Source organism: Varanus komodoensis, unplaced genomic scaffold (assembly GCF_004798865.1).
Source record: "Varanus komodoensis strain SLA01 unplaced genomic scaffold, ASM479886v1 scaffold1, whole genome shotgun sequence".
In the NCBI taxonomy this organism is placed as follows: Eukaryota; Metazoa; Chordata; class Lepidosauria; order Squamata; family Varanidae; genus Varanus; species Varanus komodoensis.
In genome coordinates this window covers 121,920,759-121,936,581 of record NW_025335268.1, presented here as the reverse complement: position 1 = coordinate 121,936,581, position 15,823 = coordinate 121,920,759, and the positions used below count along the sequence as shown (strand labels likewise).

At 45.9% G+C, this 15,823-nt stretch overlaps 1 protein-coding gene across 1 annotated transcript in view; it reads left to right on the top strand.

Moving 5' to 3' along the window:
• Positions 1 to 8,317: 8,317 nt before the first annotated feature.
• Positions 8,318 to 15,823, top strand: part of CELSR2 (cadherin EGF LAG seven-pass G-type receptor 2) — a 104,038-nt gene continuing 96,532 nt past the window's right edge. Inside the window, exon 1 of the mRNA XM_044431756.1 lies at positions 8,318 to 11,789. Within this exon, the coding sequence (XP_044287691.1) occupies positions 8,318 to 11,789 (3,472 nt within the window). The remainder of the gene's footprint in view (positions 11,790 to 15,823) is intronic.

Below are 15,823 nucleotides of genomic sequence, written 5' to 3'. Positions count from 1 at the left end.
CCTTGCTGCCACAGGATGAGAATTTACCGTGTTCCAATTTTTCTGTCCAATGTATGTTTTCCTAAACCACAACAGGATGGCCTGAACCAGGCGGAGTAAGGATGTGATGAGCAGAAAGTTTCCATGGAAGAGTTTCCATTTTTATTGGGTTCCAGAGATGCTTTATTTATGCTACTCTTTTATGACTGCAACTGCCAAGCTTTGCTAGTGCTAGGCTGCTAAATAACAACTTTTCAGCAAGTGAGTAAGCCCTGGTTACAGATGCTCTGAAATGCAGCTCAAGAATGAGCAAAAGTTTGATCTGGATCTCCCTGTGATACATAGATGATGTGTAGGTGGTATGCAGAAGACTGGCAAGATTTTCTGACACCCAATTGTCTGATAATAGCAGCAAATCAATTCCTCTCTGTCTAAATTATATTGTTGAAATGAAGAGTTTTGGGTAAGCAGGGGTAGCTTTTTGTGCAGAAGGACTGTGAGGTCTGACCAATTCAGATACTCAAAACAGTTTCCTGGGATGGAAGTATTTATTTCTAAGTGTATATCATTTGCACCAGATGCTAGTGGGTGGATCTGAGTTCCAATAAATGAACAAAATATCAGAAAAAGCCGGTGTCTAACAGGGTATCGCCTTTGGAATATTCTGTTGCTCACTATTACATTTTCTTGACTCACGCCTCCCCCCTGGAATCAAAATGGATTTAATTAATTCTGTTTTCAAATGCATAGGCTGCTGAATAGAAATCCAAGGGATCTCTAAATAAGGTATTGAAGTATTGGCATTGTTATCACTGATGTACACAAAATACTCAGCACAGTAAAGGAGCAAAGTATATTTACTGTGGCACAAACATTAGGTAAACACACAAAGAAAAAATTGGCACTTGTTAGTTGCATAAGTATTCAACTCCCCAAACTGATACTTGGTAGAAACACCTTGGCAGCTGCAGGTCTTCTTGGGTAACTCTCTATAAGTTTTGTGCACCTGGATCTTGTAGTGTTTGCTCATTCTTGCTATCTAAACTATTCCAGCAATGTCAGGTTGGATGTGGATCACAAATGAACAGGAACGTTCAAGTTTTGCCACAGAGAGCTTGGCTTTGACTGGGCTATTCCAAGACATTCAGGTTGTTTTTTTCAAACCACTCTGGTGTTATATTTAGGGTCATTGTGCATTTATGGTCATTATCCTGCTGGAAGGTAAACCTCAGACTCAGTCCCTGGTCCCTTGCAGACTAAAACAGGGTTTCTTGTAAAATTGCCCTGTATTTGGCTCCATCCTTCCTTTCTTCAATCCTGAGCAGTTTCCCTGGGCCTGGCAAGGAAAGCATTTCCCCAATATCATTCTGTCAGCACCGTGCTTCACCATGGGGATCGTGTTCACAGGACACAGAGCTGTTGGCTTTATTCTACATATAACCTTTTGCAGCAAGACCAATTGGCTCCTTCAGACCAGAGGACTCTTCTCGTGTTTACGATTTCTCCCACATGCCTTTTTATAAACTCAAAATGGGCTTTCCTATGGCTTTCTTCTAATCATTCTTCCATAGGTCCAGGAGATAGTTGTCCTTGGTTGGTTACTCTTGTGATTTACTCCAGTTCCTTCACAGTTACCACTGCCCTCTTGGTTACTTCTCTAACTAATGCCTGTTTTAGCTGGTTATTGAGTTTTGGTAGATAGCCTTCTGTAGGCAGAGTTAAGCCATGTTCTTTTTCCATTAATAATGGATTTTTATGATGTTCCAGTGGATGCTCACAGTTTGGGTTTTTTAAAAAAAACAACAACCCAACCCTAATTGGTGCTTCTTCACAAATTTATCCCAGAGTTGTTTTAGAAGCTCTCTGGTCTTCATGATACTGCTCGTCTACATAGACTTCCAACAAATTCTGAGGTCTTCCAGAAACAGATTTATTTAATCTGAGCACTGGAATTACAATACAGATGGACTCCATCTGACCTCTGGAGGCTGTGATTGTACCAGGACTTATTTAGACATGATACAGCAAAGGTAGTGAATGCCTATACAATTATTCAATTCACTTGTACTTTTACAAGTCTGAACAAAAAGGGCCACTTTGTTTATGTGTACTTAACTTTGGGACCAGAATAAAAATAGTTAGTGCCTTCACAGTATCTGGTAATTTGTGTGCATACAGTGGGAACACTGCCAATTGAATTGGTTTCAATGGCAGGTTGTAACACAGCAAAATCTGGAAAAATCAAAGAGGAGTAAATACTTCTGCAAGGCCTTGGAGATCTGATACTGGTAGATCTTTAAATGAGCAGATGTGGATAAATAAGGGCTTCTAACTCCCTATTGATCTATAATAGCAACAGCAGGACCCTGTTCTAAATTATACCACTGACATATAGAAAACCTGAGAGCGAGAGGTGAATCAAGAATGGACATTTGGTTCAGTTTTGGTACTGAAAACAAGGATGCCTTATTGTTTTCTAGCTCATTCGTCTACTCAGTATGTACCTCTGAGAACGGCAGAGCCAAATGAAGTCTGCAATCAAAGTCTGAACATTTTTGAGCTTGTGGTGTAATGGAACAGCAACAAAAAGAGTATTTGGAAAATGTACACAGACACATTTTACTCAGTGGAGGAAAATGCACAGCATACATTTTTAAAATGTGCAGAACTACATTTTTAAAATGTATGTACAGTTGGGTAAATATGCATGCACTTTTGTGTGAAAAGAGAAAAAATAAAGCTACCAATCTGATGCAAACATGACTCAGAATGAGTTTAGAGACAGAATTAAGAGAACCTCGAGAAGTCTGAGTTTTGCTTATTTACCTGTCTTTATTTGAAACCAATGTCTGGACTTGGAATTCTTTACTTCTATGTCTTTGCACATTTGGCTGTGGTTGGTGGACCTCCAGTTTCTACAGAAAATTAAAGAACTTGAAGATCTGAAGTCTGCTTGCCCTACATGATGGTTTCACATTATTTCTTCCTTGGCTCTGATGCTATGTAGGCATTTTGTAGCTGTGATGCAGTGATATCACCTCTCTGGACTGTCCCATCTTCCCGCATTCCTTCTCTAATAGCATCCAAGTGCATTCATCAGTAGTCCTCATACCCCAAGGTGTTTTTGGAGGGTTAATAAAGAATGCCTGGATATCATCCCACCCTTACTGGGGCTCAGGTCCTGGGTGGTGCTGTGCTCCTTCACATCTTTTCCAGTATGAGTCCCAAATCCAGGGTGTAATTAATTGATGGCCATTCTTCTTCTGAATGGCACTGTTTGTTTTCACTCACCAGGCTAGGAGGAGAGGCTGCATTCCTCCCTGTATCCTTGGGATCCATTGAGAGCTCCAGCCAGCCTCCTGCCTGCCTGATTGGCTCTCAGCTAGAGAACTCCTTGGCCCTGAGCAGCAGAGAGGGGAGTTTTAAAGCATTTTGGGGAAATGTGCCACAATTTTGCCTCCAGTTGTGCCCTCTGAATGTGTCCAGGAGCTGTATGCTCCAAGGCATCTGTGAGGACAGCTTTTCTGCATCTACGTTGTTCTAGGCTGGTTGGAATTTTATTTCAATGTTACAGCGCAAAACAAAGCATTTGTCACAAAGCAGTTCTTGGCAGACCAGGGACCTTTCATTTGTTGCTAGTCAGGATGCTAGTGGTTATGTTGGTCCCAAAGAATCATGGGTACTGGATAGATCAGCTTTCCAAACCTGGCACTGTTCAGACACTTTGGTCCACTCCTGTCAGCCATAGCTAACACTGCCTTTGATCAGGAATGCTGGGAATTATAGTCCAAATCCTCTGGAGGGCACCAGATTGGGGAGGGCTGGAACAGGGTGAGGCTGCAAGTCTACATCTGCTTGCTTGGAAACAAGCAGTGAAATCAATGGGAATAACTTTTGAGTAGATTTGTGAAGGCGTTGCTGTAAATAACATAGCTGGAAAGACAAAACTATTGTATTTTATTGGCCCAACTGCTTGTTCAAAGATTTTTCCAAGCTTGTCAACCTCCCTCACACCCTGCAGAATTCCCTCATCATATCTAAATATGCATGAGATCACATCCTTAACCATTCAATCTGCATTTTCATAACTGTTGTCCTTAGAATTGATTTTTATTCTTCCTTTTAAAATGTGCATGTATTTTTAAGGACTTGTGATTTTATACACTATTCTGTTTTATTTGGCAATTGTATATCACCTCATGAGGTCTTTTATATCCTGAAAGTTGGCTTGGAAATGTTTTAAATAAAGAAATCAAAGAAACTGCTTGCAGAGGATTCCTGATCAAGATAAAATCCATAAGCATATAAAAGGACAAACCCTGCTGAGAAAAAATCAACATGGCTTTCAAAAAAGTAAGTCCTGCCTCACTAATCTTTGAGTTCTTTGAGAGTATCACTAAACACACAGACAGGGATGATTCAGTAAATTTCTGTTTACTAGGACTTCCAAAAGGCTTTTGGCAGACTCCCTCATCAAGGCTCCTGAGCAAACTTAGCAGTCATGGAGTAAGAGGGGAAGTCCTGGTGAAGGAACAGAAAACAGAGAGTGGGAATAAATTGTAAATTCTCTCAAAGGTCAGGCGCAAATATCAGGGTTCCACAAGTATCTGTATGAGGACCGATGCTTTTCAGCTTATTCTTACATGATCTGCAATTAGGAATGAACAGAGATGTCAGCTTTGCTCATGATGCCAAACTATATAGCATGGAGAAAACCAAACCAAGCTGGTAAGGACATTCAGAAGGATCTCTCCAAACTGGGAGAGTGGGCATCAAAATGGCAGATGCAGTTCAGTTAAGCAAGTGTACAGTAATGTACATCAGGGTTAAAAAAATCCCAACTTCAATTATAATCTGATGGGATCTGAGCTAGTACTGAAAGACCAAGAAAAGGATCTTGAGGCTGTGATGGACAGCTCAATGGAAATGTTGATCCACTCACTGCCCAGCTGCTGTGAAAAAGGCAAACTCCCTGATAGGCATAATTAGGAAAGGCATTGAAAGTAAAACTTCTAGCATCAGACTGCAATTATACAAATCTTTGGTGTGACTGCTCTTAGAATATGGTGTACATTTCTGATCCCATCATCTAAAAAGGCTCTATAGACTTGGAAAAGGGCAACTAAATTGATCAAGGGGTTGGAGCAACTTTCCTATCAGGAGAAGTTTCAATAGTTGAGCATGTTTAGCTTAGAAAATGGCTAAGGCAAGACATGCTAGAGATGCACAGAACTACACTATATGGAGAAAGGAAAGAGGGCAACATGGTTCTTTCTCTCTCATAATAATGCAACCTGGGGTCAACTCATGGGGTAATTGGTGGAAGCTTCAGTGGTGCTTACTTCTGGCTAATTGTGGATAGGACTGAGGCCAAAAGGAAAACAAAATCCATAATGCATACATTCACAGTATAAATGTCATAGTTCCTGAGATATATTTCAGTTAAACATCAGTATCTGAAATACACAATTTTGACTTGACCAATGTTTTTCAGTACTCTCCATGGCTTAAATATGCCTTGTGTTGGGAATGGTTAGGATTGGAATGGGGATTACAGTTGGGGTCCATAATTTTGAATCTCAGTAGCGTTGATTATACTGTTGGCACCATGTATGTGGAACTGCAGTTTCACTATTATTTTGTCTGGATGAATCAGTCCAAAGAACAGGGCTGCATTCCTGGTTTTGTCTCTGCCCTTCCTGTGAGTGGGGCTGTGGGAATGCTGGAGGCATCGCCCTTTTAAGATGCCCCATCCCAGGAGCAGTGCCTTTACCAGTAGCTTCCTTGAAGAAGCAAAAAGGTACACAAGCAAAATGTGCAGCAAAAGTTGGTGTAAAGGAAAGGGGGGAGGGAGAAGGAGGTGGGGGGAAGAATCCAGGCCCTGCACCTGACTTTCGTTCCAACCAGTTGGCCCAGCAGCTACTGGAGAAGTCAAATAGGGAGGTGGGGGTGGGGAAGGATGTGTTTTTTAGCAAGGGAGAATGAATCATGCATGCCGGCTAAGGCTGCTGTCCAGCGTAGCCTGTACTGTTCTGCTAGCCCGCACATGCTATATAGCAACCATATTATTTAGCAAAGGCTTCTTCATTTCAGAAATGACAACAGCAACACCACACCCTCCCCTGTCCTGGAAGTCAGCTCTGAGAAAGGATGGAAAAGCAGTCAGATCTGTGCTTTCACAGTATATTGTGGCACTGAATTTCCTTGTTTTCAGCACTGGAATCTTACTTGTGCCAGGTCAAATCATGCATCTGTCTAGGCTAGTGTAGCTCAGCCTGCCTGGCAGAAGCTCCTAGGGCCTTTCCCACCACTGCCTGAGGCCTGTTGAATTAGCAACTGGACTGGAAAAGCCTTATTGCATGCAATGCGTGTGCTCCATGTTCTCTGGCTTTCTTTCTCTCCATTTGCTTCATATTTCCCTACATTGCTGCCCCTGGCACTGAGCTGGTTGCCATCACAAGGCAGGGCTGCTGCTGAGGATAGGCATGGCTGGGCACTTGGAATATTGTGCCCGGTTCTGATCACTGCATCTCAAGAAGGATACTGCAGAAAGGTACAGAAAAGGAAAATCAGAATGATGAAGGAGTTTGCACTGATCTTTGAGACAGGATAGATTTTTTTTAAGCTTAGAAGAAAGGTATGGGGGATGTGATGAAAGTGTATACATATATGCTTAGCATATAGAAAGCAGGTAGGCAGTTATTTCTTTCCCTTACTCATAATACTAGATCCTGGGGTCATCTAGTGAAACTGAGTGGAGAGACTGGGAAATTCAGCACAGAAGAAAGGAGCACTTCTTCACAGTGTTCATGGTCAATCAGTGAAAATTGCTACCAGAGGATGCTGTGATGGCCACCAGCTTGAATGGCTTCAAAACTGAATGAGACATATTTAAGGACTTCCAGTATTAGTGGCAGCATGCCTTTCAATAGCAGCTGCTTGGGAACAGGAGGGAGATGGTCCTTTGTTCTGACCCAGGAGAGTGCTCCTTAGGTTCTTCATTACTTTGGGCACCAGGCATGAAATGGCTCCACCCACCCACACCCATCACCCTCAAAGCTATCTGTATGGTCTCATTGCAACTTGCTTTTTGGTGGACTGCAAACACTTCTTGTTTCAACAGGCTTTTGGGAAACAGTAAACAAAATCTGTTTATTGCTGCCTTTTCCTCTTTTATTTATGCATTATTTTCTTTCTTTCATCTTTCTCAGTCTGCTGCTGTTATTAGGATCTGTGGATGGTTTGGGGCATAGAAAAAGATTAATTGGCATAAAAATGCACAAACAGATGTTGGTATTTTTAGGTTGGTGTTATGTTGGTTGGTTTGCATTATCACCATTAACTGCCATTATAGAAAGCCAGCTTCTAAATGCTAGTAATGAATAGATAATAATAATAATAATAATAATAATAATAATAATAACGATAACGTTTTTCACCAATTGCAGATGTCTGAGAGTTATTTGTGATTACAAAGGAGTGCAGAAAAGACACGATTGCTTCATATATTTCAGGGCTAAGCCTTGGCATGGAGCCATAAATCTAAGTGATCCTTTTTCTTACAAAGGTCAAATAGTATAGGAAAGTGTAGGCCTATCAGCGCAACTTCACTTTCCTTCTTGGGTTCCCAGCTATTGGCATATAGAGTCATACCTGCTGGAGGTAAGCATGTAGCCATCAGAACTAATAGCCACTGAAAGCCTTATCATGGATGGATTAGTTTCATTCCCTTGAAATACCTTCCAAGTTGGCAGGTATTAACGTCTTGTCGAAGGGAATTCCTTAGTTTAATTATGTGCTTTGTGAAGAAGTAAATGCACTGCACGTCCTAAATGTCGTTGGCAAGATACAGCGTGCTGTAAAACCAGCTTTGTGGAGAGTGACTGACTAGAGAAGCACGACTGCACTTTGCACATGCTCGGTGTCATTTTGTCGTGCTCCGGGACGAATCGCAGCCCCGCTGGAAAACAGGCGCCGAGAGTTACCGTTTCAATGATCTGCTGCCACAGTGGGAAAACGCAGCGCTCTGGAAGAAAGGGGAGGGCCCCACCGCGAGGCTGCTTCTCTTGCAGTAAGCAGAGCGCGGCTCCTTTAAGAGCCGCAGGTCTATGGAAATGAGCCGCGCCGAACTGCTGCCGCAGCGGAGCCGAGCCGGGCTTGCTTGGCAGGCGGCGAGTCCTTCGTGGGCTGCGGGGAGAGCGCACGCGGCGGCAGCGGACCTGCTTGGGCTGACCGGGGGAGCCGGCGGGCGCCTCGGCCCGGATCCCCCGCCTGGGATGAAGCGCATCTGCTGACCGACGGACGGACGGAACGGAAGCCAGACTGCGGGCGGCGGGAGATGGGCGGCGGCTGCTGCGCCCCGAGCCGGGCTGTGCTCCTGCTGCTGGCGCTGGGGGTCTCCCGCGCCCGAGCCGAGAGCGCCGCGCCGCACGCTCGCTGCGCCCCGCACAGTGGCCCTGAGCTGCCGCTGCGGCCGCCAGACGAGCAGCCCGCCTGCGCCGCGCCGCCGCCGCTCCTGTGGCTTTGCCCGGCTCCCCGTCCCGCCCGCGGCCTCTGGGCGCACCTGCTCGGGCCGCGGTGCGGCGGCGGCGGCGGCGGCGGCGCGGCGGGCGAGGACGGGGAGGTCTTGTTGCTGCTGAGCCGCCTCCTGGTGGCCCCAGAACCGGGCAGCCGGTTCCGCAGGGGACGCAGCCGGGCGCTGTGCTTGGCGCCGAGCACCCGCGTCCCTTTGCCGCCCGCTAGCTCGTGGGGAGGCTGTCCGCTGACGTGCAGGGTGCAGAGCGCTGGCGGCCCCGGCCACGCGGGGAACCGGGCGCCTCACCCGCAGGGGGAGCTGCTCCTGCCCCCGCGGCCCGTGTGCCTCCGGTCGGGGCACCCGCTTCGCCTGGGGCTCCTGTGCCATCGCTGCGAGGAGAAGGGCGAGACCTTTGTCCACTGGAGCCTGGGCCTCGGCTCCTCAAAGCACAATATGGGGAAGTTGTGGCAGTCGGAGGAAGGCCTGGGCAGTAGCCGGAGGAGGAAGCGCAATGCCAACGGCAGCCCTCAGTTCCAGATGCCCACCTACCAAGTGTCGGTACCGGAGAACAGGCCCGCCGGGACCCCTGTGATCCTGCTGCGGGCCCTCGACCCAGATGAGGGCGAGTGGGGCCGCTTGGACTACTCCATGGATGCGCTCTTCGACAGCCGCTCCAACAGCTTCTTCGCCATTGACCCACAGTCAGGAGCAGTGACCACAGCTGAGGAGCTGGACCGGGAAACCAAGAGCACCCATGTGTTCCGTGTGACGGCCACAGACCATGGCACACCCCGTCGCACAGCCCTGGCGACTCTCACGATCACGGTCAGTGACACCAACGACCACGACCCTGTCTTTGAACAGCAGGAGTACAAGGAGAGCATGCGCGAGAACCTGGAGGTGGGCTATGAGGTGCTGACCGTGAGAGCCACAGATGGGGATGCCAGCCCCAATGCCAACATCCTCTACCGCATCCTGAATGGAAACGGGGCCAACCGGATCTTTGAGATTGACCCCAAGTCTGGAGTCATCCGAACCAATGGCCTGGTGGACCGAGAATCTGTAGAGTCCTATCAGCTGATAGTGGAAGCCAACGACCAAGGCAAAGACCCAGGGCCACGCAGTACGACGGCCACGATCCACATCACTGTGGAAGATGACAACGATAACTCACCGCAGTTCAGTGAAAAACGCTATGTGGTGCAAGTGTCTGAGAATGTGGCCTCCAACACTCACATCCTTCGGGTAAATGCAACAGACCGTGACAAAGGCAGCAATGCCCTCGTGCACTACAGCATCATGAGTGGCAACACCCGTGGGCAGTTTTACATTGATGCCCAGACAGGTAACATTGATGTAGTCAGCCAGCTTGACTATGAGATGAATAAGGAATATACCCTGCGCATTAGGGCCCAGGATGGAGGAAGACCTCCTCTCTCCAACATCAGTGGGCTGGTGACCATCCAAGTACTGGACGTCAATGACAATGCCCCCATCTTTGTCAGCACCCCTTTTCAGTCTACCGTGCTAGAGAATGTGCCCGTGGGCTACTCTGTTATCCACATCCAAGCCATCGATGCAGATTCTGGTGAGAATGCTCGACTGGAGTACGCTCTGGTCGATACCAGTTCTGATTTCCCTTTTACTATCAATAACAACACGGGCTGGATTGTGGTGGCCTCTGAGTTGGATCGTGAGGCTGTGGACTTTTATAACTTTGGTGTTGAAGCCCGGGACCATGGTAGCCCTCCAATGACCTCTTCAGCCAGTGTCAGCATTACCATTCTGGACGTCAATGACAACAACCCTGAGTTCACTCAGAAGGAATATACCATGCGTCTCAATGAGGATGCTGCTGTGGGCACCAGTGTCCTTACAGTTTCTGCTATTGACCGGGATGTCAACAGTGTCATTACTTACCAGATCACCAATGGGAACACTCGCAATCGCTTCTCCATAACCAGTCAGAGTGGCGGTGGCCTCATCACCTTGGCTCTGCCCTTGGATTACAAATTAGAGCGCCAGTATCTGCTTACTATTACAGCCTCTGATGGCACTCGGCTTGATACAACCCAAGTCTTTGTTAATGTCACGGATGCCAATACACATCGGCCAGTGTTTCAGAGCTCCCATTACACTGTTAACATAAATGAGGACAGGCCAGTGGGTACCACGGTAGTGATTATTAGTGCCACAGATGAGGACACAGGAGAGAATGCCCGTATCACGTACTTCATGGAAGACAGCATCCCTCAGTTCAAGATTGATATGGACACAGGTGGTGTCACTACCCAGATGGAACTGGACTATGAGGATCAGGTGTCCTACACTTTGGCAATTACAGCCAGGGACAATGGTATCCCACAGAAATCAGACACCACCTACCTGGAGATATTAGTCAATGATGTAAATGACAATGCACCTCAATTTTTAAGGGATAGCTACCAAGGGTCTGTATATGAAGATGTCCCAGCTTTCACTAGTGTCCTGCAGGTTTCTGCCACTGATAGAGACTCTGGGCTGAATGGGAGGGTGTTCTATACCTTTCAGGGTGGGGATGATGGTGATGGAGACTTCATAATTGAATCCACCTCAGGTATTGTTAGGACTTTGCGTAGATTAGATAGGGAGAACGTCCCATTGTATGAGCTTAGAGCTTATGCAGTTGATAAGGGTATGCCAGCCATGAGGACCCCCATTGATGTGCATATTACTGTTCTTGATGTCAATGATAATCCTCCTGTCTTTGAACAGGATGAGTTTGATATCTTTGTTGAGGAGAATAGCCCCATTGGGTTAGTGGTGGCACGGATCACTGCCAGTGATCCAGATGAGGGCACTAATGCTCAGATAATGTACCAGATAGTGGAAGGCAACATTCCCGAGGTCTTTCAGCTTGACATCTTCTCAGGAGAGCTGACAGCACTGATGGATTTGGATTATGAGGCCAAGTCGGAGTATGTTATTGTGGTCCAGGCTACTTCAGCTCCACTCGTAAGCCGGGCTACTGTGCATGTCTGTTTGCTGGATAAGAATGACAACATTCCTGTCTTGAAGAACTTTGAGATCATCTTCAATAACTACATCACTAACAAGTCTAGCAGTTTCCCCACTGGTGTGATTGGCAGGATCCCAGCCTATGACCCTGATGTTTCTGATACTCTAACCTACAGTTTTGAGCAAGGCAATGAACTGCAGCTGGTACTTCTGAACCACAGTACTGGAGAGCTACGGTTGAGCAGAGCCCTGGATAACAACAGGCCTTTGGAGGCAAGCATGAGAGTATCTGTGTCAGGTAAGGTGGTGATGGGATTGCTGTGAATTTTGGGCCAGATCAGAGTGTCCAAGGTAGAAACCATCTTTTGAAACCATCTCTTCCAACTTCCAGTGCCTTGTTCCAAGTTCTCCTGCCTCAAATTGTGGCTGAGGCTGAATGTAGCTTTTAATCACATCTGCAAACATTTTTCCTGATGGAAGACTAACTCTTAAATGACAGTTAAGAATATTGTGTGAATAGGTAGATGTTTACGATAGTGTTCGCCAACCTGGTTGGTCTCCAGATGTGTTGTGCTGCAATTCCCATCATTCCCAGCTGGGTATTGTAGTATAACACATCAGGAGGCACCAGGTCAGGGAAAGCTAGTTTAGCATTAGCAAGCATTTATATGGCTGTCTTTTCTGTTTCTTTTCATACATTGGTTTTGTGGAAGTCAGAATTGAGTGGTGGCTGTATAACAGCCAAATGATGAACTGGTCTGGGGCATGTAGTTTCAGCTTGGCTACTCAGTCTTTATTCTAAAACAGTTGAAGCTGCAGCATTCCATGCATAGATGTTCAACAGACAACTACTTTTCCAGCCAAACAACCTTCTCTCCCCAGTCCCATTTTCCTTTCTTTTTGAATAGAATCAACCACTTAATGCTAATCCCATATAAAATTGACCTTTCTTGCATGCAAATTGAATGCATGATGATTTGACAGCACAATTGCAGCCTTTGATGACCTAGGCCCTGTGGATGAGGTGGTGTGAAAGGAGTGCAAGGTGGGTGTATTCTGTGATTATTCATTTGTATAATGGATCTGACTTCCATGAGGGTTCTCAGCCAGGAAGGCAGGGAGACAAGGACTCAGTGTAGTTTCCTGGGAAGATATGTGGCTGGCCTCTGAGACATGTCCTCGTTTCTCCACGCCATTGCAAAAGGACATGCTCCTACAATATACAGTTGGAAGGCTCATGCTGTTGTAAGTTTGCTAGTCTGCAAGGCAGGGATGGGGAACATGTGGCCTCCCAGTTTTTGCTGGACTACAAGGCCCTGGCCAGCATAGTTAATGATGAAGAGAGCTGCGAGCTGCAGACCAACAGCATCTGAGGAGTCCCTGCTTGAAGCTGTCATAGAATCATAGAATAGTAGAGTTGGAAGGGGCCATGAAGGCCATCGGGTCCAATCTCCTGCAGTTGCAGGATACCAAGTCACACCGTCCCACTCAGATGGCCGTCCAGCTGCTTTTTGAATGTCTGTAGTGTAAGAGAGCCCACCACCTCTCTATGCAGCTGGTTCCACTGTTGTGTCGCTCTGACAGTGAGGAAGCTTTTCCTGATGTCCAGCCTGAATCTGGGCTGTCGTAACTTGAACTGATTATTCCACGTCCTATGCTCTGGCATCAGCAGGAAGAGATCTTGACCTTCCTCTTTGTGACAGCCTTTGAGATACTTATAGAGGGATATCATGTCCCCATCCCCATCTTCTCTTCTCAAGGCTGAACATGCCCAGTTCTCTGTCTCTCCTCACAGGGCAGTGTCTCCAACCTTGGATCATTTTTGTTGCCCTCCTTCGTGCCCTTCTATTTTTTTCTGCATCTTTCTTAAATCTTGGTGCCCCAAACTGTCACAAGACTGTTTATTGTTTTTGCTGCTGCAGATGAACAAACTGCAATTCTACAAGTGCAGTTCCTGCCTGAGGTTGATACAGGGTGGGGAAAATCTGCTAGTACAGTTGAAGGTTGTTTTGTCCCTTTAATTAGGCAGATAGTCTTCTTTTCCTACACTGCTGCTTCCTTGGGATCCCCTATTTCAGAGCCTTGCAGTTAAATTGAATTAATTAAATTAAGTGTTGCAATTGTAATGTAGAGTTTTGCTGTATATGCAGAGAGAGAGAGAGAGAGAGATCAGAGAATGGTATGTAGCACACATCCAGCACATTCCCATGGGGTTAAGAGCTTGTAAAATGGCCAGTGGCAAAAATCCCTTGAGGGAGGAATTTGGAGGATGACTGGTGAAATGTTCCTCTATAGCAGGAATATATGGAGGATGTTGAAGAATTTGATTGTGCACAGCGACAGCATCCTTTTAATTTACTTCAGCCTGCTGGATGTGGATGCCAAGAAGGGAGAAGTCATGCTCCAAATCAGCTCAACCATGCAAGGTTTGGTTATATGTAGCTTCATTCACAAGCCTATTAAGCTTGAAATACCACAGTGGGATTAAGCATCTGGAATAAAAGGGCAATGTGGCACAAATGTTTACTGCATCACAATATGTGGTATGTAGTACACATCCAAAATTAATGCTTTTGGTTATTTTCAGTTACTCACTTGCAGATAATATGCCATCATTTCAATGCCAGGTTAGAATGTTGGAAATGACTTGGAAAATGTTGGAAATGACTTGGAAAAGTGCAGCCCTTTTGGTGTGTTTGTGTGCGTGGTAAGGGAGCACCATGAATATAAATGCTGTTGGCACTGATGCATGGTAAAGACATATTTGAATAGATAGGCAGTTTGTAGGTGTGTGAGCCATAACAACCTTGCTGTGGCTTTTCTTGGTACTGTCCTGTGTTTGAGGAAGCTTTGGGCCATATGCCTGAGGAGGCTTACCAAGCTATGGACAACAGTGCTCGGAGTGGCACTGGACAGCTGACTTTAGCTGTTAATTAATTTCCCATAATGCCTCTGGCATAGCTTTGTCCTGATACATGGTGGGAAATACCCAGCTGCCTGGTGCTGCTTGAGTGCCAGGCCAAATTTTTGTTAAAGTGGGGCAGGGATGGTGTCCAAGATTGTTGGCTGTTGATGGCAGGTCTGTCCAGGCCCCCATGACTGGACCATGAGTGAGGAACTAGGGGTGAGAGTGTATCTGAAGAAGGTGGGGAAAATCACTTGGACTGATTGGATATTGCCTACAGGCCTTGCATTGTTTATCTCCTCCTTTTAGAAGTTCATCATAAATATCATAGATCAAAGTGTCATCACTCATGTATGCAAAGTTTCCTATTTTGCAAATCCAAATTCAGGCATTCTTTGAAACAGATCAGGTGTCTTGGTAAGGTGCTTGCTCAGTATATCTCTTTCTTACCCATGGGCAGAAACTTCAACCCCGCTTCTGTAGCAGAAATTAGAGGTTTGGAGAAAGTAGGCTACGAGGACAATGCGTTTAACTCCTTGCTTCTCAGGATTCAGCCTCTTAGCCTCCACAGATGGCAGTTTGCTTTAGGCAAATGAAGATGAGGTGTGGTGCCTCAACTGTGGTCCATAGCTTAGGCAACAGTAATTGCTCATAGAGTAATTCCTACAAGAAATGAGGAGCAGAAATGGGATGGGAAATGTTTTACGTCATGCCCCCCTTGGAATTCCTTCAAAGAGCCTAGTCTAGCCTGGTCTGACCAGCATCTAAAATTACTTTCCTCCTTCAGAACAGTAACTAGTTATTACTTGTCTGCTCCTTTCTTGGGCCCTTGTAGTAGCACCTGTTCTACAAGGTTTCTGCTGGGAATTGAGTTTATGGTCCAAATTTTGCTTGTGATGCAGTTGTCATCTGCTTGCAGAGACTGATAATAACAGAGAGTTACAACATGTACAACCTGAAGTGAAGTCTGCCAACTGCCAGTGGCAATCCTGACAAGGTAGCTTCAGCAGGGCTGCAGGACTGGAGGTGTATGTGGTACAGGTGGGTGGCAGTCATGCCTGAAAAGAGCTGGTCAGTTCGCAGGGCATGTTGGAGATCATGTAGCCAATATTTGTTATAGCCAAATACTGTTTGCTTTGGGTGGTCATCAGAGGTAGGTTGTTCACGCACCTGCTTTGAAAAAAAGGCAGTAACAGACACTTCAGGTGATTTCATGACATCCTAGGGATTTTTTTTTTAACTCAACTCTTATCAAAGCTGAGATCTGTTTTGTAGAGCAAATCTGGTTTCGTGCAGTTGAAGCCCACTGATTCTTGTTCTTATTTCAGTGGCAAAATAAATCACTTGCTTTCAGTTTAATTTATGGCAGTATCAAATCTATGTTACTTAGCTGTATTTTCTGTAGGCTAAATAATTCAAGTGTTGTC